Source organism: Colias croceus, chromosome 22, assembly GCF_905220415.1.
Source record: "Colias croceus chromosome 22, ilColCroc2.1".
Lineage (NCBI taxonomy): Eukaryota > Metazoa > Arthropoda > Insecta > Lepidoptera > Pieridae > Colias > Colias croceus.
In genome coordinates, this window is record NC_059558.1 from 2,288,297 (window position 1) to 2,310,787 (window position 22,491).

At 31.9% G+C, this 22,491-nt stretch overlaps 1 protein-coding gene and 1 non-coding gene across 2 annotated transcripts; both read left to right on the forward strand.

The window, feature by feature from the left end:
• Window positions 1-4,338: 4,338 nt before the first annotated feature.
• On the forward strand, window positions 4,339-16,952 carry LOC123701938. Its single transcript, XM_045649572.1, has 12 exons — window positions 4,339-4,906; window positions 8,619-8,803; window positions 10,133-10,187; window positions 10,796-10,906; window positions 11,144-11,247; window positions 11,525-11,718; window positions 13,007-13,127; window positions 13,696-13,831; window positions 13,945-14,482; window positions 14,786-14,917; window positions 15,456-15,637; window positions 16,478-16,952. The coding sequence occupies exons 1-12, from the start codon at window positions 4,775-4,777 to the stop codon at window positions 16,661-16,663; spliced, it is 2,076 nt and encodes a 691-aa protein (XP_045505528.1). The 5' UTR covers window positions 4,339-4,774; the 3' UTR covers window positions 16,664-16,952.
• Window positions 16,953-18,522: 1,570 nt separating this feature from the next.
• Trnav-aac lies at window positions 18,523-18,595 on the forward strand. Its single transcript has one exon. It is a non-coding gene; the product is annotated as a tRNA-Val (tRNA).
• The last annotated feature ends 3,896 nt before the right edge of the window (window positions 18,596-22,491 follow it).

The following is a 22,491-nucleotide window of genomic DNA, read 5'->3' on the forward strand; positions in this document are numbered from 1 at the left end:
CCTTTACTGAGATCACTCGTCCATTCTACACCATATGACTTCGTATTGAATAAGTAATACTCACAACTTCACAAGCTACTAGATTTTGAATTGATATAAGTCATTTTACTATGATTAGAAAAGCAGTAGTAGGTAAGATTTTAATATTTAGTAGCTAGGAAGTATTTATGTTAAAGAACGAGATTCCTACATCAGCGAGAGAATATTTATTAAGAACATAATAACAGAGGAACATACAGTTTTTGTATTCAGTCTTTCTTCAATCGTTTGCATAATATAAACTTAGTTGGATAGTAAAGCAGATTTCTGAGTTTGACTTTGATGGAGCCCCATCATTTCATCTCTATAAATTATTATAAGCTGAATCATAAAATCATAAATAGATATATATATTATTATCTGTTGCTTTGTGTGCATTATTATCTTTCTTTTTTATTAATTAGGAATTTTTATTCTTACCGGAATTTTTGATGATTCATAATATTATTAGTATCGATTGTAATTTTCTTGATAAATCTACCTACTTATTATAATTCTTCTATCGTAGAATTGTAAAAATATATTTTTGATAACTAAATAGATTAAGATTTTCTATGTATCGTCAAAATTACTTCTGAAAAAGTATGACCATATCTAGCTTAAATGAATTACAGTTTACAAAACGTGTTGCAATATTAGGATAATCAGATAAAAAGGCCAATGACACGTTATTTTCATTAAACGCAACTTTAAACTAAAATGTTTGGTAAAATACCTTTACTGATAGAGGCGGTAGAGCATCATCAGTTTTCTTAATAAATAATATTATTTTATATTTTATATACGCCTTGCCTTCAATCAAATTATAAGTAAAAAGCTGTTCAACGAAATTATGAGTAAATATGTGTAGATACTAGATACCTAGGTTACCAACATAATAACATAATATTTTGATCTTCAAAAACGGCTCACTAACGCACACAGGTTTACGTCAAAGATGGCATGTTTCAACTAATGAGCGTAGAGACAACTAAACTAAAATGTGGATAATTAGCCAGTCTTCAACGTGCCACTCCGGAGTGCCAAACCTATCTACACCTTGTTAAGCTATTGCATAGCTTCTATCGCGGGCCTTGAGCGCGGGGACCGAATCGAGAAATTCCGTAACGAAAAAACCTCACGCTCCCCACTCCGACGGGCGGAGGTGTGGCTTGAAGGCATAGCATGCAATAGCTTTACCGCGGCAGTCCCCGAGTGCCACACGTTTTTTTTTTCTAATTTCATCACAATAATATTATGTCCCCTAGTAATTCGTAGCAGTAGTAAACATATCAATCCTTGGAGGAAGGAAACATCATATATGAGGGTCCATAAATACTAATAACAATTGTCTGTCAGTAGGTTATTGCTCGTGCTATGGGTTGAAATTTTTCTTCGTACATTTAGGGTCAGAAAGATTCGTTAGGTAGCAGTTGTGAATGATGACCTTTAGGTAGGTAGTTATATGTTTTATTTGTATCGTTTTCTATGGGATCTGAGAGATTTTTATGTAATTTCATTTATGTTTATATTAATTATTGTTATATTTAAATGTTTGTAAGTAATCCTTTAGACCCTTTAATTATTTTGACTCAATTTTGACCCACTTTAAAAGGACAGATTTCATTCAAATTTTGTACACTTATCAAGGATCGGTGACCATCCAATAATTTCATGAGTTTTAGCGTGTTTATAGTTGCTTTTTTAACAATATTAATTTTTAATGATATATATACTGAATTAAATATTGCTTAAAACGGTACCTTTTTTTTTAAACCTTAAATTATCCAAATTTTAATCATTGCACAGATTCAGAAATAATTATTTGTCATAACAATTAATCGAATTCAATCTACACTCAAGTATTATCTGTTTTCGCACTTTTTTGATTATAATAAAAGATAATATTGTTTTTGAAATAGGCGCAGATTTAAGTTTATTTATAAATTATCGTAACGATATTTTAATTAATTTATCCATTTACTTGAATTTAAAGATAATACAAGCATGAAGCGTCGTATTAAGATAAACTAAGAATGTGTTTTTGATTGTAATTCTTAATTGCCTTGCATCTTGAAATAAAATCGATAAACTGACTTCGATCTGTGAAAGTTGAATATTACATTGAATACCTATATAATCATTAAGTATTTTTTATGTTATATAGATATTTTTAAAAGCTAGTAAAAAAGTTAGGTACATACATTATTACTACTACAAACGTATCATTGCCCAATTTTTATAGGCACAATATTTTATTGTACATTATGATTTTACTATTAAAATAATGTCGTTACGATATTTTATCAACGACATTTATATATAGACATTTTTCGCGCACTATTTTTATCGTTTTATCTACTTATCTGATAATTATTAAGGTGAAAATGAACTGATTTAACAAAGATAGCTTATTATCAAGCGTTTAAAATTCAAAATTTATGTATAGTTTACACAATATTTTTTTTTTATTCATATCTTTTGTAAATTAAAATGTTTACATAATATTAAATAATGTAATTAGTTTTTTCACCCGTAATATTCTAAAATATTATTTCAATGAATGTGTATCTCCCATTGCAATATGTATTTGAAAACTTAATAGTAATTTAACAATGGAGAGAAGCCTGGCTTATTACTGACAGCGATTTCTACCAGTCAACCCAAATGACGAGGATGGTAAAATTTAGATATTCAAAAAACTAAATATCATAGTTAATGTATTCATATATTAATTTTTTTCATTGCAATAGTAAACACAAATTATAGCATTTAGTATATATCTTCAAGATTAACATAAGACTAGGTTTACAAGTTTTTTTTTCTCTTAAAGAAAATAAAAGTATTAAAAATAAAAACGACGTGTGGCACTCGGGGACTGCCGCGGTAAAGCTATTGCATGCTATGCCTTCAAGCCACACCTCCGCCCGTCGGAGTGGGGAGCGTGAGGTTTTTTCGTTACGGAATTTCTCGATTCGGTTCCCGCGCTCAAGGCCCGCGATAGAATCTATGCAATAGCTTAATATTATAATCTCTTCAACAAGAAAAAAATATTAAACAAAAAACATTTTTCTTTAATTTATAGAAAAGAGTAAAAAAAAAATTTGAAGCATTTACTGTAAAAACGTCATCACGTATTGACAAATGAACTGTCATCCACATTGTAAACCGTTTCCGTATTTATTTTTTGGATGGTTGCCAACATCCAATGTATGCCAGACATTACTATTTTTCATATTATCTATCTAAAAATAATGTTAAATTTAATACAACATTCATATTCCATAAAGTGCAACGTATTAGATGGTATTTTCACTACAGCTGGAGTTTATTTATTAATTTGTTTTAGAAATTTATTAGAGCACTATTTTTTTCTAAAATATTAATTTTATAGCTGGAGTTTCAGATAAATTTGATTTAAAAAAATATTGCTATTAATTGGCTCTTACAATTATAACAATGAATACGAGGCTGGTAAACTCTATGTAGAGATTTCTGCCAAGCAAGCACGAAATGACAGAGGACCAAATATTATTTCATCTAAATCGTTTCTGTATAAAAGCTACAGAATTATAGGTTAAAAAACGTGCAAACATACAGATTGATAATACATACCTTATTCTCTCGGCGCAGTCGGGTAAACAGTTTTAGTGAAATTGTTGCTATACCAGCATTGAGATATACATATGGAGACGACACCGCCTACATCACTTATGTTCCGCTCAACATACGCCATATGGCGTAACTGCACGCTCATTTTTTATTTGTTTTAAAGTGAAACGCATCAAATATGCCTTCGTGTGTGTTACGATATTGCACAAATAATACAAATAATACGGAAAATTGCAAAGGAATAACTTTCATCGGTAAGTACCTAACTAGATAATAATTTTTAAAACTTAGTTAGAGCAAAAAAATGGCGCACAGATTTTGTTCGTGGTGTCTCCTCCATACGTAGTAATCTCAATGTATACCAGGGTGTAATTCCTTCTTTAGATTATGCATGATGCCTATAATAAGCCAGCAATCTATCTGCATACTAAAATTCATACAAATTGTTGTATTGTGTAGTATTATTTGTCGTATAAGAATGAAAGAGCAAAAATCATCCAAAAAAGTAAACTTACAAAATCTGTAATGTTAGTAGGAAAGTATTATATTTGTTTCACTTATAGGCTAGGATACGCACAGAGGATACCTATCGTATTAAAAATATTAATATCTATATTCCTATTTATTGCCGTATAGTGTAAACGCACCTTAAACGAATTGGTGATTGAAATACATTATTAGTTTCAAATGTTTAGTGTCAAATGAACCGCCGGGAAGCGCACTCGTGTTCTAACATTTATCAAAACAATATGATATACGATTTTATCTTAGTAATTATAACTCGTCCTAAAATTATATGATATTTTTAATTTACTGGAGAGTTGACAGTAGTGTGTGACACGATTTTTTGTGAAAAAAGCAAGTTTGTGTATTGAAATAAAATTGCGCGTAGTTATAGTGTTTAGTGTCATGTTGTTATTTGTAAAGTGAAATAAAATAATAAGTGAACACAAATAAATGAAGAGCATTTTATAAGAGGTCCTTCTTTAAGTTTCCAAAAAGAAATTCACAAATAAATAAACTATTAAATAACAAATAAACAATGAAAGTGTACACTCACCTTTATACGTAGGGTTGTCACAAAATACCTAAACATAGGGTTAGGTACCACAAAAATGTTTCCACGGACTCAGAGTGTGAGGTGATGTCGTCGTGGACGAAGGAACTGGACGACGCTACCATCCTGGCCACCAGGTCGGGGTGGTGGCATGTGCTGCTGTTCTATCTGCTCTGTGGTCTGGCTGCTATACCCACGTCGTTCTTGGTTTTTTCACAGGTAAGGAATTTTCGATTTTTTTTTTATTAACGCGCTCTTATGATGAGTAGATGTGCAGCTTTTCGTGTCATATTGTTGTATTCACTTGGGCATTATCACCAATACCAGTCACCTACACCATGATCATCACCGTAAACTTTTTCTCCTTCTGCTTATTTTTATTTCTATACTAATATTATAAAGCTGATGAGTTTGTTTGTTTGAACGCGCTAATTTCGGGAACTACTGCTCCGATTTGAAAAATTCTTTCGGGGTTAGATACCTAGCTCATTTATCGAGGAAGGATATAATATATTATCATCACGCTACGACCAACAGGAGTGGAGCCACGGGGGTGAAACCTACAGCCTAAGCCTACAGCCTTCCTCGATAAATGGGCTGTCTAGAACCGAAAGAATTTTTCAAATCGGACCAGTAGTTCCCGAGATTAGCGCGTTCATACAAACAAACAAACAACCAAACTCTTCAGCTCTTAGCTTCAGCTTTATAATATTAGTACAGATAAGTAAATGATATTTTCTGCTCTAAACTAGGTATGTTGAATTTAGTAGAGCTTTTTTTTTTCAAATTTAGGATCATATCTTAAGTTTTAATTTGCAACACATTGATACGTTTACACATTATAATATTATCTTGAGTGTGTTTTAAAGTATTTTAAAAGAAAGTGTCTATGATATCAACTACTAGCAAATTTTAAGTATCTCACAAATCACACGTGCAAATCCAGGGTGACGGGCTTGTCGAAAATATCTTACTCTGTCATGCTTTTGTCTTCATAATCGTATCCATTTAAACATCACGAATGCTTATAAACTAGATAAAAGAGATACTTTACACTTTATTATACGGTATATAAACACGACTATTTGTATTAAAATTAATATTTACATAACCCTTGTTTTTAGAATGAATGCAATAATATTGTAATTAGTATGTTTGTAATTAGCATTCCAATAATCATATAAGGGCACTCACACATGCGTATGTATCTATACTAATATTATAAAGAGGAAAGGTTTGTAATTACATATGTGTATGGTTTTCACGCATAAACTACTGGAGCGATTTCAAAAATTCTTTCACCATTAGAAAGCTGCATTTTCACTGAACAACATAGGCTATATTGCATTTTCAAAAAAAAATAGAGATCCGTACCAAAAATGCAATAATGTAACCCATTGTGTAAAGAATTCCTTAATAAAAATTCTGTCATCGCGTGCGCTGCGGAATCTATTCCTTGAAGTACAAGGATGGTTCTTATGAAAGAAAACGTAAACATGTAGGTACCACGGGCGAAGCCGAGGCGGACCGCTAGTAATTTCATATTTTAAAGCATAATATTTGTGTGTGTGCGTATGATTAAATAATGTACGAACGCTATCAGAATATTTTGTGGGATGTAAACTTTGTATAGAGTATAAAAAATAATACACACAAAAAACAAGTACAAAAAAGCTTTATAAATATTTTAGATAATATTTTGAAACAAAAAAATTTTTTTTTGTTATATTCGATTAAACATGTTTAAACCACTAAGGGGTTATATAAGTCGAGGTATGGTAAGGGGTTATACAATAAAAACTAAAAAAAAAATGTGTGCGTGTACCTACACGCACACATTTTTTTTTTCTTACGTGTGTACACTAGTACCTACTAGTGTACACACGTAAGAAGTGAAACTTCTTTATGACCTTATTTTTCAAAAAATAATTTACTTTATGCAACTTTACAGAAATACGTCGAATTACGCGTGGTAGGGATAAGAAAAAGATGGCGCGTAACGGAAAAATGTTACACTAAATTTTTTTCCAACCCCGATAAAGAAGTTTCACTTCAAAAAGAAATGGATATATTCAAGAAATTGACTTACTATTTTTTGCTAACTATGCTGATTTAAAGTATCCTTATGTGGCAGGATGTAGTTACAGTAGATATTATTCTACTCGAGAAGTAAATATTAACAACTATGTGTGAATCAATTCTATAATTATGTGAACTATTTATAAGTTCTTCCAAGTAAACACATTTTGGCATTAACTTGTTAAAATATAATAATAGGATTTGCTTATATTTTATCGATAACTAGCTTACCGCCCGCGGCTTCGCTCGCTTTGTCTAAAACCTAATAAAATATATACTAAAACCTTGCTCTTGAATCACTCTATCTATTAAAAAAAACCGCATCAAAATACTTACAAAAAACAACAAGCAAATTATAAACTAGACTACCTACATTATCTAGTAATACATAAATATTTTACATTACATTATCATAAATCAATAAACAACCGTTAATTAAAAGTAAAAAATACCGCATCTTTTTTTCTGTCAACAGCGTGTCGACCTCCATTCTAAATGATTTTTTGCTGTGGTAAAAAAATATGTTACTCTTCAGACGAGCTTTTGAATATAAGCACAACAATAATTAATTATTATAGCAGTCTGTAGGTATATTCTTATTTATTAATTGCATTCTCTATATATTATAATATAACACCATGTTACGTATGATTTATGTCTTGGTTTTCATAAAATGCAAATTTTCGATTGTAGAGTTTCTATTCTATTATATGTTTAGGAGAGTCATATCTCATACTAAATGTATGGGAGTGTTTAATGTAACTTTTTTGGATATTTACCGTTTTATTTTTTAAAAGTTATTATTCTCATTTTACTCATTAGGTAAAGGGCTTTTGATATCAGTTATAAGTTTTTTGATACCTTCAATAGTTACAGAATAATCGCCTGTGCACACTTAATGATTACACCCTGTATATATCGACTAGTATTTTTATCCTATAACAATACTAACTCATTCAATCTATAAAATAGGTTCATCTAAGTGTCCACGTTTGTGTGCACCATTATAAATTACGCGTAAATAATATTAACAAGTTGTTTTGACTGCGCGTACAAGTTTACACAGATAATGCCAAATAAATGTCTCGTTTCAGAGTTGTTTGTTTTTCTAAGAAATCAGTGCATTTAGATTATTGTGCGCTCCAATTATTATAAATGGAGGGTAAATATTTTTTAGGCTACTGTGTTCCTCTTCGTTATTCCACGAATCGTTTCTTTTATTACGCATTTTTAAAGTGAAACTTTTATTACATCGTCTCAAACTTTTTGGTCTGTGTAGCGCATGTCGCGTGTATCGTGGCTGCCGAGTAGGTATACCTACTCGGCACGCGACATGCGCTACACAAAGCAGTGTTCGGAACCGTTCGAACAGTTTCACTTTTACAGTGGTTTCATAAAACCACACAACATTTTTTTTTTTCTTAAAAAGATGTGCTCTTCCAATCCTTTTTAATTGTAAAAAGGATTGGAAGAGCACATCTTTTTAAGTCAGTAATATTTAAACCTTACGTCTGGACGTTAAACGTTTACGTATTTCTTCGAAACTAATAACACTTATCACTTTCATGACCTTTGAATTGTTTCCTTTCTTTACTCTGATCCCGTTTTGGTTCTGATCTAACTGGACCATATCAACCATTCCCACAAAGTTTTTTTATAGCTTAGGTATAAGTACCTATATGATTTTGCTGTTTACAATACCATTACCTATAACAGAGTTTCTTGCCGATTCTTCTCCATAGATACTGCTTTCCGAATCGGTGGTAATTGACGATCGAAAGTGCTTCTTAAAGAAATCTACTTGAATAAATAAATGTTTGAGTTTGAACAATAATTATTATCAATTTTCCAGGTGTTCACAAACGCATCTCCAGAGCACTGGTGTGCTGCACCTCCAGAACTAAATATCCTGGATCTCGAAGACCAGCTGTATCGCAACCTGACGGTACCAGGCAAACATGGGGTGTATGAAACTTGTTCAGCGTATAACGTTGATTCGGAGGAGTTCTTTAGAGTTCTTCATAAACTTATTAACAGGTATATCCTACTATCCTAGTATTATAAACATGCAAATTTGTAAGTATGTATGGAAGATTTTTTTAATTCGACCACCGCTATATAGAATTGGGCTCGCGGTAGCGACGCGTTTTTGCCATTCCGTGGCAAGCCTCTCGGGATCTTACCTGAGCAATCGAATTTCTTCTACTCTTTCTGTTTTATGTGTATAAGCGACAATACATTATTTTTTTTTTACATTTTAAAGTTTATCATAAATTCCTTGACAAAAATCGATGCAGATGCAAATGAAATTCTGTAAATGTAGGCAGTAAATATTAAACAAATAAACACGGAACGGAAGTTAACGGAAGCACATTTCTAAACATGTAGAACTGCGAATGAAGAAATAGAACAAAGAAATAATAAAAGTTCATTATTCATAATAAACATACATTTGAACTCAGTAGAGATAAATAACGCCATTAGAAGCAATTGCAGTCCCTTACTCCGCTACATACCTAGTATAAAACAAAGTCGCTTTCTCTGTCCCTATATGGGGACATAGGGACATTGTATGCTTAAATCTTTAAAATTACGCAATGGACTTTGATGCGGTTTCTTTTAATAGACAAAGTTATTCAGGAGGAAGGTTTTAGTATATAATTTATTAGGTTTTAGACAAAGCGGGCGAAGCCGCGAGCGGTAAGCTAGTAAATAATACGTAAAAGACAACACAGAACCTGTTTTTGTAAAGTTGGTCAAGATTACAGATAAAAGGTACGTGTTTTAAATGCCTTTTAAATGAATTTAAATATTATTTGCATTGGAAGTTAACGTGTGATGAATTTTGATTTGTGTGTTTGGCTTTAGTCCAAGGGAATTTGCGGGTCTTTGCCCTACATTCGTGTCTATTGGTATTATTATCTATCATTACTACTTATTCATACGTCATTAGGTTTAAAACACGTTCCCTTTGATTATATACTGTTTAATTTGTTAGAGCAGTTTGATCAACAGTTATGTATTGACGTATCTGTTGAAATCTGAGGGCCAACACAAATGGCAAATCGCTAAGGAATAGAATCCGCTATCGATACTAATAATGACATAAGATGTTTTGCTAAGGATTTGGTCACCCTATTTCGGCTGGAAGATGGCTGGAAGAGTTGCCACTTGTCTAAATGCGCTGAGCAACAACAATAATTTTATTCTTAGTCCGCTCAATTTTGATCTGGGTGCGAATTATTCTAATTTAAACTTCTATTTGTTGTCCTAATTTGTCCGGTTTACCTATCTCCGTTAATCTATAACTGAAAAGTTACATAGAGCCTTATCTTGGAACATTTCAATTTTTTTTTCGTATTTCAGATCACAACCGCAGCTAAATACGACTTATTATGAAGAAAAGCCTCAAACAATACCGGTAATGATACAATTTAAACCCTATTAATATATGTTTAAGCTCCATAATCATTGTGAAATCCATCATTGCGAATATTCGACAAAATCGGCATTTTGATATAAAACAACGATGTATCTAAAATCGAATCGAAAGTAAATAACAAATCTAATATAGACTACAGGCCCATGTTTAAAAAGCTATGGGTCATTTGGACCTCCACGTGACCTATCTAGGACGATATAAGAGCATAAAATAATAAGATTCAGCACTATGCCATCACTTGTAAGTTGTCCACCTGAGTGCAGATGAGAATAGGGCATCTGTGTCATACTATTTCAATACTGCTTTTAATCCATTATTCCGCAAAGCCGTACAAAAATCATAGAGACAAGGGGAAAACATCTCTACCTGTATTTTCTATTTCTCATCTGCACACAGGTGGACAGCTTATAAGTGACGGCATAGTGCTGAATCTTATTATTTTAAGCTCTTATATCGTTCTAGATATGTCACCTGTTCAAATGACCCATAAATTTTTCAACATGGGCCTGTAGTCTAATAGCTTTTGCTTAATATTTGGTGTAGTTAGAAACATAGTATTATTAATAGTAATTACTATTTATTTCCAGTCATCAATAATAGAAGAAGCTATATTAACAGTACGAAGTAAGGAGCCGACGCCATGTCGCCATGGGTGGACTTTCAGCTCAGAATTATACAAAAGGACTTTAGTTACTGAGGTATAAGGAAACATATTTTAAGCAATGTTTAGAACAACATTATCTTTGACTCTAGTGATTGGTTTCTACACAGTTTGGTCCGAAAAAGATGTAGAAAATATGGCTACTGTACTTAATTTCAATTTTAAATCTAGCATACTCAGGAATTTTACTTTCCATTACCTAATATTAAAAGAATTTATACAATATAGACGCATAAATAACTGAAATAAATGTTAAATTACTACTATTTTTTAGTATCTTCTGGTATGCGATAAAGACTGGGTACCTAGGACGAGCAATTCCTTATTTTGGGTTGGTTCCATCTTTGGAAATCTATTTTTTGGCTGGATGTCTGACAGGTATGAATTTATATCAATTTGATACCTAATATTGTTAACGAGTACTGGATATGTTCTATTTACCTTAAATCTGCCAGTTAAAATGACAAAAATAACGTATGAATCTTCAAATGATATTTTAACTTCATTTTTTCAAAATGTAACAAACGCAACGCTTTCGGAGATATCTTTATTCATTGGGTCGTTGTTTATAAATAAAAATATTTATTTGTGTCTCGTAAAGCTATGCTATAATTCAAGTTTATTTCACTTCTGAAAAATTTTCTATTCATTTCAGATACGGTCGTCGCCCCACAATCCTACTCATGATCTTTCTAGAAGTTCCAATATCTATTGCCACATCATTCCCTGGTAATTACTGGATATATAGTGGTCTAAGAATACTTTGCGGGTTGTTCTTCCCGGCGTTGTATCAGTTGCCATTCATTTTGGCTTTGGAATTGATGCCTCCAGCCAAAAGAACGAATGCAGGTGAGGTGCTAATTTTTTACTTTTAACAAATTTTAAATTTTTAACAAAAAACTAAACCGCCTAAAAAAACTTATATGGGTCCACACGGGGGCATTTAATAAATGAAAAAGAATCACTATTTAAACAGTTCACGCAGTAGAAAGTTCTGAGGTAACAAATCGAAAAAATTCACTTGAATTGAGAACCTCCTTTTTTTGAAGGCGATTGAAAAGAAACGAATGGATGATTTTAACGTTCCTTCCGTAAAAAGATAAATAAAATGATTCTTAATATAGTGCTGTGGATTTTTCCTAAGAATAATTAGTAAAAGGATAAAGGTCAAGAATAAGCGGCAAAATATATTTTTAACGCATCTATAATAGATAATTAATGTTATGCAATCAAAACGAGGAGGGAGGGCTTTACAAAGGTAGAGAAAAGGAAGAAGAAAAAGAAGCCCTCTTCCAACAAGCGCGGTACCGCCTTGACCGGTAACAACAACCTGCTGCGGCCCGCCATACCGACGCGACGACGCAGCTGTACGTGTCCCGCCTGCACCACTCCAACCAAGCTTCTGATGTAGTGGAGTATGTGCGGGTTAAGACCAAGTTTATCGTGAGGGTCCAGCGCCTGGAGCCGCGCAATAATTTGAATTTTAATTCATTTGTTGTGCGTGTACCGAGCGAGCAGCTGTCGACCTTCATGAGCGAGGAGCTGTTCTGGCCCCGTGGTGTCATGTTTTCGCCCGGCGGTTACGCGGGCGGCTTCGCAACACCCAGCCGAAGCCCATTCAGCGCAATAATATGACTCTGCCAGTGCCGTGAATTGTGTATAGTGTAGTGCTTAATAGTTTTAGTTATAAAATATTATATGTATGTTAGTCTATAAGGTATTTATTATATGGGTCTGTACAATTTATTGTCTGTTACCTGAAATAAATGTTATAAATAAAATAAATAAATAAATAAATAAATAAACGCATCTAATTATGTAATATTAGTAATAATTCTTAAAGATATATTTTTATAGCTAACTTTCTTGAGCTCAAATAGATATACTGGGGAACAAATTATTTCCCTAGCATAAACCATAAGAATTGAATTTAGTTTTAGTACCTAGATACTTATATTTTATTTTCAAATTAATGGTGGAGTCCTGGTAACTTGAATAAATGAATGAATTATTATTTGAATTTTGTCGTCTTCTGCCTCTAGAAGATAGAAGATCTTTTTAGAATAATTTTTTACATATTCTTCTAGAAAACAGGAACGTACTGCTGCAAAGGTTTAATTTTTAAATATAATTCCAGGTATTGTAGTGGGCATGCTCTTCGCAACCGGCATGTGCTTATTGGCTGCTGTGGCATATGTGATTCGAGACTGGTTCCATCTATCTCTGGCCACGAGTTTACCATTCGTCTTTTTATATGGGTTAGTTTCTTTCTTTTCAAAATAAATAATTAATAAAATATTAATGTATTTCAATTAATTAAAGTAGCTTCTTATAGTTATTTACCAAATTCACTATTTCTATTGTGAAAGCCTTCATATGTGGTTCTTAAAATGTTGAATATTCAGAGTTAACTAAGACGAGAATATGTAGGTTAGAACATATTACATGTGTATATATTCACAATACTTATTCATATAAATAAGTAAGTATTAAGACTTAAGAGATATAGACGCAGTTGCGTATATCGTTTCTTTATTTAATCCGATAATCCTGGATCAGACATGTCAGCATTTATATAATTGATCTTGTTATAGCAAGAACTTTCATCTGGCTTAGAGTACTTAAAGAATAGATAATTCTTATATGGTTCTTAATATGTTAAATATTCAGAGTAAACATAAATAAGAATAGGTATATTATTTATTTATTTAATCCAATAATGAATCAAACACATAAGTGTTTATATAATTGATCTTGTTATAGCAAATACTTTCATCCAACTTATAGTATACAATAGAGTATTATTGACTATTTCGAAATTTCTAGATATTTTTGGATATTACCAGAATCTCCAAGATGGTTAGTTGGAAGGGGCAGAATAGCGGATGCTGAAAGAGTATTTATAAATATAGGAAAGAAAAATGGTATTTCTTTGCCTCGTGGTTTTCTTATCACACTTCATGTAAGTCAATTTATTTCAAACTTTACTTTGACTGAATCTTAGAAATTATTAATCAAACTAATAACTATGAAACTATAGAACACCACTTAATTATTGTATTTATTATCTTACAGAAAAAAGTAAAAGACGAAGAAATGCAAGAAGACCATTTATTAATAGTTCCAAATGGAACACTAAATAGAGATAGACGAATAAGTAACATGATCACATTTAAACCTGATTTTATTAAAGTAACTGATACAAGTGAAACTAATGAACCTCATATAGTATTGAATGTAAATAACGAACTAAACGATAAAGAAGACTTAAATGTAAGTGTAAATGAATCTCAAGTATACGAAAATAGAGACACAATTCAAGAACAGACATTAAAAGTACCTATGAGTGCACTGAGAAGGAAATCAATACAAATAGTTAATAGAATATTGAGTCAAGAAGACGATGAAGATGTTATAGCAAGTAAAATTATAGACGATCAGAATTCAGAAGGTGATTGTGAAGCGTCACCTATGGATGTTTTCAGATATCCGAATATACGGAAAAAGTTTTTTATATTAACCTTCAATTGGGTGTCTCTAGGAATAGCGTATAATAGTTTAAGTTATAACACTCCTAATTTGGGAGTTAATGATTATTTGGCGTTTTTCATTGGTGAGTATGTTTTGAAACATTACGATCATGAAATATTGTAATAAACTGAAAATTAAATTAAATATCATTGGTTATTTTAGTTAAAGTAGAAAGTATAAAAAACTAATTTTAACGTTTCTTTTGTTATTGTCAGTATAATAAAAGTATTGCACAATAAATTCAATGTTTATGAGGAATTTTCGTGAGGTGAAAATCAGCAAATTTTATTGCTAGAGTCACAATCACTTTTAAAGCTTAAATTTGTATAGAATAAGCTCGAATTAATAAATAAAATTAATTAATTAAATATGTAATTTCTTTTAGGAGGTGCAGTGGAATTACCATCATATTTTATAGCGTGGCAATGTATAGAACGTTATGGAAGACGTTGGGTGTTCTTCAGTTTTATGACAATCGGCGGATTTGCTTGTCTTTGCTGCGCTTTTGTATCCGAAGGTAACATTACTAACATCTATTAAACGATTGTTTTTATCTACACTATTAATATAAAGTTGAAGAGTTTGTTTGTTTTATTAAATACGTTTTACTGGTCCGAATTGAAAAATTTACTTGAGGAAGAATATAAGCTTTAATCTATACTAATATTATAAAGCTGAAGAGTTTGTTTATTTGTTTGTTTGAACGCGCTAATCTCGGGAACTACTGGTCCGATTTGAAAAATTCTTTCGGTGTTAGATAGCCCATTTATCGAGGAAGGCTATAGGCTATAATATATCATCATGCTTAGACCAACAGGAGCGGAGCAATGCGGGTGAAACCGCGGGGAACAGCTAGTAATATTATAAAATTACATTACCGATCAATAGAAATGGTGCATTAGTAATAATTTTTGCAAAAGGATCAGAAATAAAAGGTCCTTAACATATCAAAATGTTTATTTATTAATGTTCGTAATTCATATATTTTAAAATTGATTTATAATTAAATTTGTGAACCTTGTCCATAATTTATTATACTTATTTATGTATTCCAGAATGGCCCTGGATAACAGTGTCCCTCGCGATGCTGGGAAGATTATCAGCGGCTGCGTCCTTCGCAGTATTCTACGTGCAGATCGGGGAGTTACTACCAACAGTGCTAAGAGCACAGGCCATGGGCGCTGCGTCGTTCATCTCTGGTATTGGTCTACTCGCCTGCCCGTATATTGTGTATCTGGTAAGGGATATTTCTTTTTAAAACGTTATAGCAAAGCAAATACGACCACTTGACATTAATTTCCCCAATAAAAAGAAAAAAAGGGGGCCTTCCTACTCTTTAGCTTGCTCTGCCATAAAAAAAGTCTTCACTTAAATTCTTTTTATACAAAATTTAATTCGAAAAATTGTTTTTATCACCCAAAGTGTAATTTATCTTGTCACTTAGGAATTTAAGCAGAAAAAGCAACGTTTGGTCAACGATAATAATTGATAAAACTTAATCAATATATTCATTATTTACATTAAAAACAAAGCAGAATCAAGGCAGAATCACATATGTAATACCAGGTTTCCGCCCGCGGCTTCGCCCGCGCAGTCAAAGAAAACCCGCATAGTTCCCGTTCCCGTGGGATTTCCGGGATTGCGTCATTTTCCCGGGATAAAAAGTAGCCTATGTCCTTTCTCGGGTATCAAAATATCTCCATACCAAATTTCATGAAAATTGGTTCAGTAGTTTAGGCGTGATTGAGTAACAGACAGACAGACAGAGTTACTTTCGCATTTATAATATTAAGTATGGATGTATAAATGATCTGCCTATGATAAATTCGACAAAAATTATACAGCATCCATATTGCCCGAAAAAGCAGATAGTACCTACTCTATCTGCTTTTTCGGGCAATACACACACTAAAAAAATATTATTGTTGTTCCATATTTAATTTTAAATACAATAAAAATATTGGTGAAATCGGGTCTAAAAGTTATAGTTCTTGTTTAAAATTTTCTGATACAATTCCTTTTTGTTTTACAAATACAAGTACATTGGACATTAACATAACATTATTTACATCCACAGGCAGTAATCTTCAGATCCCTCCCTCTAATCATCATAGGAGTGCTCAGTCTACTTGCCGGTTTGGCTTCCCTCTTCCTGCCTGAGACTCTGAACCGACCTCTCCCTCAAACGTTGGGAGATGGGGAAGTTTTTGGACGAAACTTTAAGATCTTCAGCTGCGTGCCGCCGAGCGATGATGAATCTTAAATTTTTAAGTTTAGATAGGTTAGATATTGTGTAGTTTCGATTATAATTATAATAAGTAAGTAAATAATGTATGTATATTTACTGTAATGTAAAACGTAGGTTAATAATTGTACATAAAAGAGTTGGAAAAATGTGGTAAAGAATCAATAAAATATAGTGTTAATTTATAAATTTAAGTAGGTAGGTATTCAATGTTAAAGATAATGTTCGTGTCCTGTAAATAATTATAATATTATAATTTATACCCTAATATAAGCCATATATTTTTTATTAAAATTAACTAATAATATGGTAGTTCACACAAGATTTCACACAAGAAGTGTTTTAGATACCTTCCAGGATCCCCTTTAAAACCATAAAATATTAAAAATAAAACAAGTACTTTTTCTATAATTAGATATTTCCAATAAAATAAATCTAAATATTTAAGATGACTACCTAATGAAATGTTTGTCAATTTAATTCACAAATCAAACATAATTTTGCTATGTCATGCAGTTTTGTTTTAAAAATAAACCAAACTTTGAAAGTTGATAGGTAATATTCCAAAGTTAACTACGAATGACTTTGCTATTTTTAATATGTAAGCAGTAATTAATATTATTACCGCATTTGAAAAAAAAACGTTATTTTCTAAACTAAAAAAAGAATGTTGATTTGAGAGCAACATGAAAAGCATCAAAGGCATTAATTAATTATTAGTTTATTTAATTGACGTGCCAAAATAAACGAAAGTACCTAAGTATTTCAATATTATAATTTTAATTATATCTAGTCGTTTTAAATTTTAATATTATAAATGTAGTACCTTATAATAAGTGTAATTACCTAAATATTATTAATGTTTGACGTAGATAGGTACTTATAAGTTATAATCTTAAAATCGAGTCAAATTCGATTTAAACTTTAGTTCTTAGAACGTTTTAATTTAACAGAATTATTTTAATTTTATTAGTGTTCAAGATGTACATATTAAATTTACCTGTTATAAAGACAAATAAATATAAAAATGGCATATATTTCTCACGCGTACGGCGTAAAGTAGAAATACTTATATTAGCAAATCCTTGTTTAGATATATTGCTATCTATATTTGGTAAGGTGTTCAAAACTTACAACAATTTAAAAAAAGTGTTGTACTATAGCTATTTTAGAATAAAAGGCCCGCATTAATTAATCCATACTAATATTATAAATGCGAAAGTAACTCTGTCTGTCTGTCTGTCTGTTACTCAATCACGCCTAAACTACTGAACCAATTTTCATGAAATTAGGTATGGAGATATTTTGATACCCGAGAAAGGACATAGGCTACTTTTTATCCCGGGAAAATGACGCAATCCCGGAAATCCCACGGGAACGGGAGCAATGCGGGTTTTTCTTTGACTGCGCAGGCGAAGCCGCGGGCAGAAATCTAGTATGATATAAAAAATACATAATATTATATTATGAATATAAAGTACAAAATATTTTCTTAAACATAATGATGTTGAATAAGTACTTGACTTTATAACGTTTTAAATTTTAATGTTATATTTATATTAATTTGTACTACTTATAGCTGTTCGGTATTGTATTCATTAATTTAATCGTATAAAAATCGTTTTAAACAAAAATTGTAAATAAACTCAGTACCTATGTACTTTGTACTTACTACTTATCTATTAAAGCTTTGGTCTAAGATTTTTGTGTTTTATTTGACTATTTATGACTACATATTATGTCTATTCAACTACGCGGACGAAACCGGGCGAGTAACTAGTTTCATATAATTTATCAATTATTATCAGCTTAGCTATTAAACGTATGTTATGTAAAAATATAGCATATGATTGTAATTTTTAACTACACATTCATCGGTTTCCGTGGTGTAGCGGTTATCACATCTGCCTAACACGCAGAAGGTCCCCGGTTCGATCCCGGGCGGAAACATACTTTTTGACTATTTTTATTTTGCACATTACCATAATTTTTCTTAAGAAAAAAATAATTAACATTAAGCAATCAATGCGTGAGTAAATTAAAATGCAAGGTTACTATTGTATGTCTGTGTTTTCACCAATTGCTGAGTACATAACATAATATACGCCTTTTCGTGGTAAATACTAAATAGTTTATTTCATGTGTATAATCACAGATAATGAATCAAACTTAAGTGTTCATTTTTACCACAAATACACAATAATTATTTATAATATCCTACATTATTCTTCAAACAAACAATTAATACTAAGTTTACTTTAGTTATTAAAATTTTAAAACAACGTGACTTAAAAGTGACATCTATTGTTAAATCATGAAACTAAAACAACTTTATACCTCTAGTTATCCTTTCCTTTAGTAATTCTACCAACTTCATTGTAGAGGGCGCTGTATTCAAAATATTTCTAGAATCTTAGTTCTATGTGGTTCAGATAGCTTCATAATTATAAATCAACTATCTTTAAAAAAGGAGAAGGTTCTCAATTCGTCTGTACTTTTGTTGGTTTGTTACTTCAGATTTTTCCATTTGATGAACCGATTGTGATGATGTTTTTTTTGAAAGTTATTCCTTTCGGCTGGTCCAAATTAAATTTTGTCCGATTTTGATAATTTTAAGGCATCGTTAGTGCAAGTTTTAAAACATGTACCTAAGTTAGATATAAAAAGGCAATTTTTTTTTTCATTTGTCTATAGACTTATCAACAGACTAGAAATAGCTGGGTATTGTGATGTGTCTAGTTTTTATTGTTTTTAATCATCGTTATTTTTATTTTTATTGTCAATAATAAGGCGCTTATTTCCTTAACGATTATTTTATATTAGTTATTATTTTATTTAACTATTAAACTATAGCGTGATTTTTGTAATAAAAATTAAAGAGGAACTTACTTCTGCTTTGATTTATTTAATATGGATAGAATGATGTTGACAATTTATTTTACAAACATGCTAATTTTCTGAACTAATACACTCTACTGACCATTGCGTTTTGCGTTACAATAAAATTTTAATCAAACATTAGTCATTAGGTACTTACCTGTATAACATTAAACGCTAACAGTATTAACAGTATTTCTCGGCAATATCACGAGCGAAGCCGTGTGTTGTATACGTAGTATATTATTATTAGTCTGTGGCCGTGTGGCAAATCTAAACTTAATAAGCAAAACAGCTACATTGTACCTACACTCTACAGTCTACAGGCTACAAGGTAGGTAGGTTCTTATGAAGAGAAAACACGAAAAAGGGGGAAATAGGGCAGAAAAAAAACTGCTGGGTCAGCTTTTTAATAAAACTCAATAAGAACCGCTAATACACAGAAACAATCTCGTGACATATCACACGATAATTAGAATTACTCACGGTTGCGTAATGATATGTCAGTAATGCCAGCGGTTCACATGGGATTAGGTGCACTATACACTAGGTATAGGTACCTAGGTAATAGATTGACAGCTAGTAAATTGCCCTGGCTTTTACCCGGGATAAAAAGGATTTAGAGCTAGCGCTCAAGAGCAACTTTTGTCTCCGCAATTATTTTGTCTCTCCCATCAACTCTATAGGGAGTTGCGTCGCTACGTGCGCGCACTTTCTTACTAGCCCATAGAGTTGATGGGAGAGACAAAATATTTGCTGAGACAAAAGTTGCTCTCGCGCGCTAGCTCTTAGCCTTTGTTAATAAGATTAACGGTAACTGACGTATTTACCGGAAAAAGCAAAATTACTAAGGGAGACAGAAGTCGAACTTGCGCTGGGCCAGCTGACAGCTCACGTCGAGGAAGGCATCACACCGCCTTAAAAGATCGGCGTCAAACTCAAACATTTATTCGATTAGACTCCTTGAAGCACTTTTGAATCGCCATAACATATTTTTAACATTTACCACCGCCTCGGAAAGCAGTAGGTATCTCAAACGAATATAAGAGCTCAAAAGATCAAAAATTTTATAGAAAAACTAGCTTACCACCCGCGGCTTCGCCCGCTTTCTCTTAAACGATTTGAGATTTAAACTATCCTATCTCTCAAGTTGGATCGAACTGCATATGTTGATGGAATTTCACTTATTTGGATGATATTTTTATTATTTTGAAATAAAAATTGCGTCTGGCACCAAAAACGCCTTGCAATAAAAAATGTATGTCTGATGGATCTATCTAAAGGCAAAAGATTAAAAATTAAGCTTTAAAAAATGACTTTAAATTAAGGATATTTTCCTGTGCAGATAAGATGCGCAGACAGCCCGGACTCTAACCGAAATAGCAAGAGGAACAGCATATCAAAGAACCAACTATACTAAAATTCTCTCTTTTCAACGTTGATACCTCCTATACGAATATATTAAGATAGCATAAATAAGTATTTTTCTAGCATAACTACAATGTCGTATAAATAACAATTAGTGGTAATTGTTGCATTAAGTATTATTACTCATGCTTTGTGCGTCATCTTTCAAGCAATTTTTAATAAAAATAAAACGTTTCTTTTAAAAAATTTATCGCAAAACACTGAGCATTCAAGTCGGTTCATTGGTTTGAGTCGTGCGTTCGTTCGTATCGAACTGAATTATAGAGCGGACTTAATTAATAAGATCCTATATGTAGGTACAACTGTCATATATACTCTAAGGTATTTAACCTCCTGGGGCCTGCGGTCATATATATATTACATAGACAATAAAAAAATATTTCAACGCCATCTTTTGCGTATATGCGAGAATAATACCTCTAATCGATATAGTGGTATGTCATCCGCTATACTAAACGGTTTTTGGTTATATAAGTGACAGTGATTTGAAGTATTCTCATTTCGAAGTTGACGGTGGCTGTACGACGGCAAACACGTGGTCAGTAATCTTACATTTCTAGTGGTACCATTCGTATATTGCAGTATATCTTTGAATATCTAATTATAAAAGATATTATTTCTGCAACCGCAATAGTTATTTTGAAAGATAAATCTAAAACTTGTGAAAAATATGAATGTTTTCTTTTATGTCATACTGGTAAGACATTTGGTCTCAATTCTTGCCGATTTGGTATTGGTTACAAGGGTCCCATGTATTACCTATATGACATTCTTTAGTTTATGTTACAGATTTCATTATAATTTTCAAGGATTATAAGATACTGAGATCTACCAACACCTGGATGAGTCAAATATTGACCTATATGATGGACCTATGGTGTTTCTTGCCGGTTCTTCTCCATAGATACTGCTTTCCGAATCGGTGGTAAATGTTAATACTGTTATGACGATTCAAAAGTGCTTTTAGAAGAAGTCTAATTGAATAAATAAATGTTTGAGATGAAGATAATCCCCCAAATGATACCGATGAAGCCGCCCAAACACCAGAAAATGAGTCTTCTTCCATTCGTCCAATGAGTATGAGTCACGTCAGTACAGAATCGTCACTATGTATGTCATCTTCAGTTGTTGGCAGACCATTTCGGGGACGCACATGACGTGGACCAAGCATTAGAGGAGGCTGAACAAGAGGATGGATTAGAAATAAGACCTAGGGGTGGACGTGACAATATAAATACACCGCCGCGCCGGTGCAAAATACTTGAACTGGTTATTTCTCACCCTTAAAAATACCTATCTTTGAACCAAGTTACAAAAAATAGATACAGAACAATAGATAGAATAATAAATATTAGGTTTCAAGTTTAAAAATATAGTATAATAACTAAAAAAACATGTAGTTTTTCTTCATTTTCATAAACTTATTACACTTGGAACTGGGACCCCCTGTAATATATAAATGACATAAAGAAAATCCAAGTTTTCCACAAAAGATTTTTTTTTCCATTTTTTTGAATATCTATAATTGCATTAGAACAGAT

Bases quoted from the DNA above. Each gene is read 5' to 3' on its own strand.
- LOC123701938 (XM_045649572.1), top strand. From the start codon at position 4,775: ATGTCGTCGTGGACGAAGGAACTGGACGACGCTACCATCCTGGCCACC. The intron at 8,804-10,132 runs GTATATCCTACT...TTCGTATTTCAG, and splicing joins CTTCATAAACTTATTAACAG to ATCACAACCGCAGCTAAATA. The intron at 14,918-15,455 runs GTAACATTACTA...TATGTATTCCAG, and splicing joins CTGCGCTTTTGTATCCGAAG to AATGGCCCTGGATAACAGTG.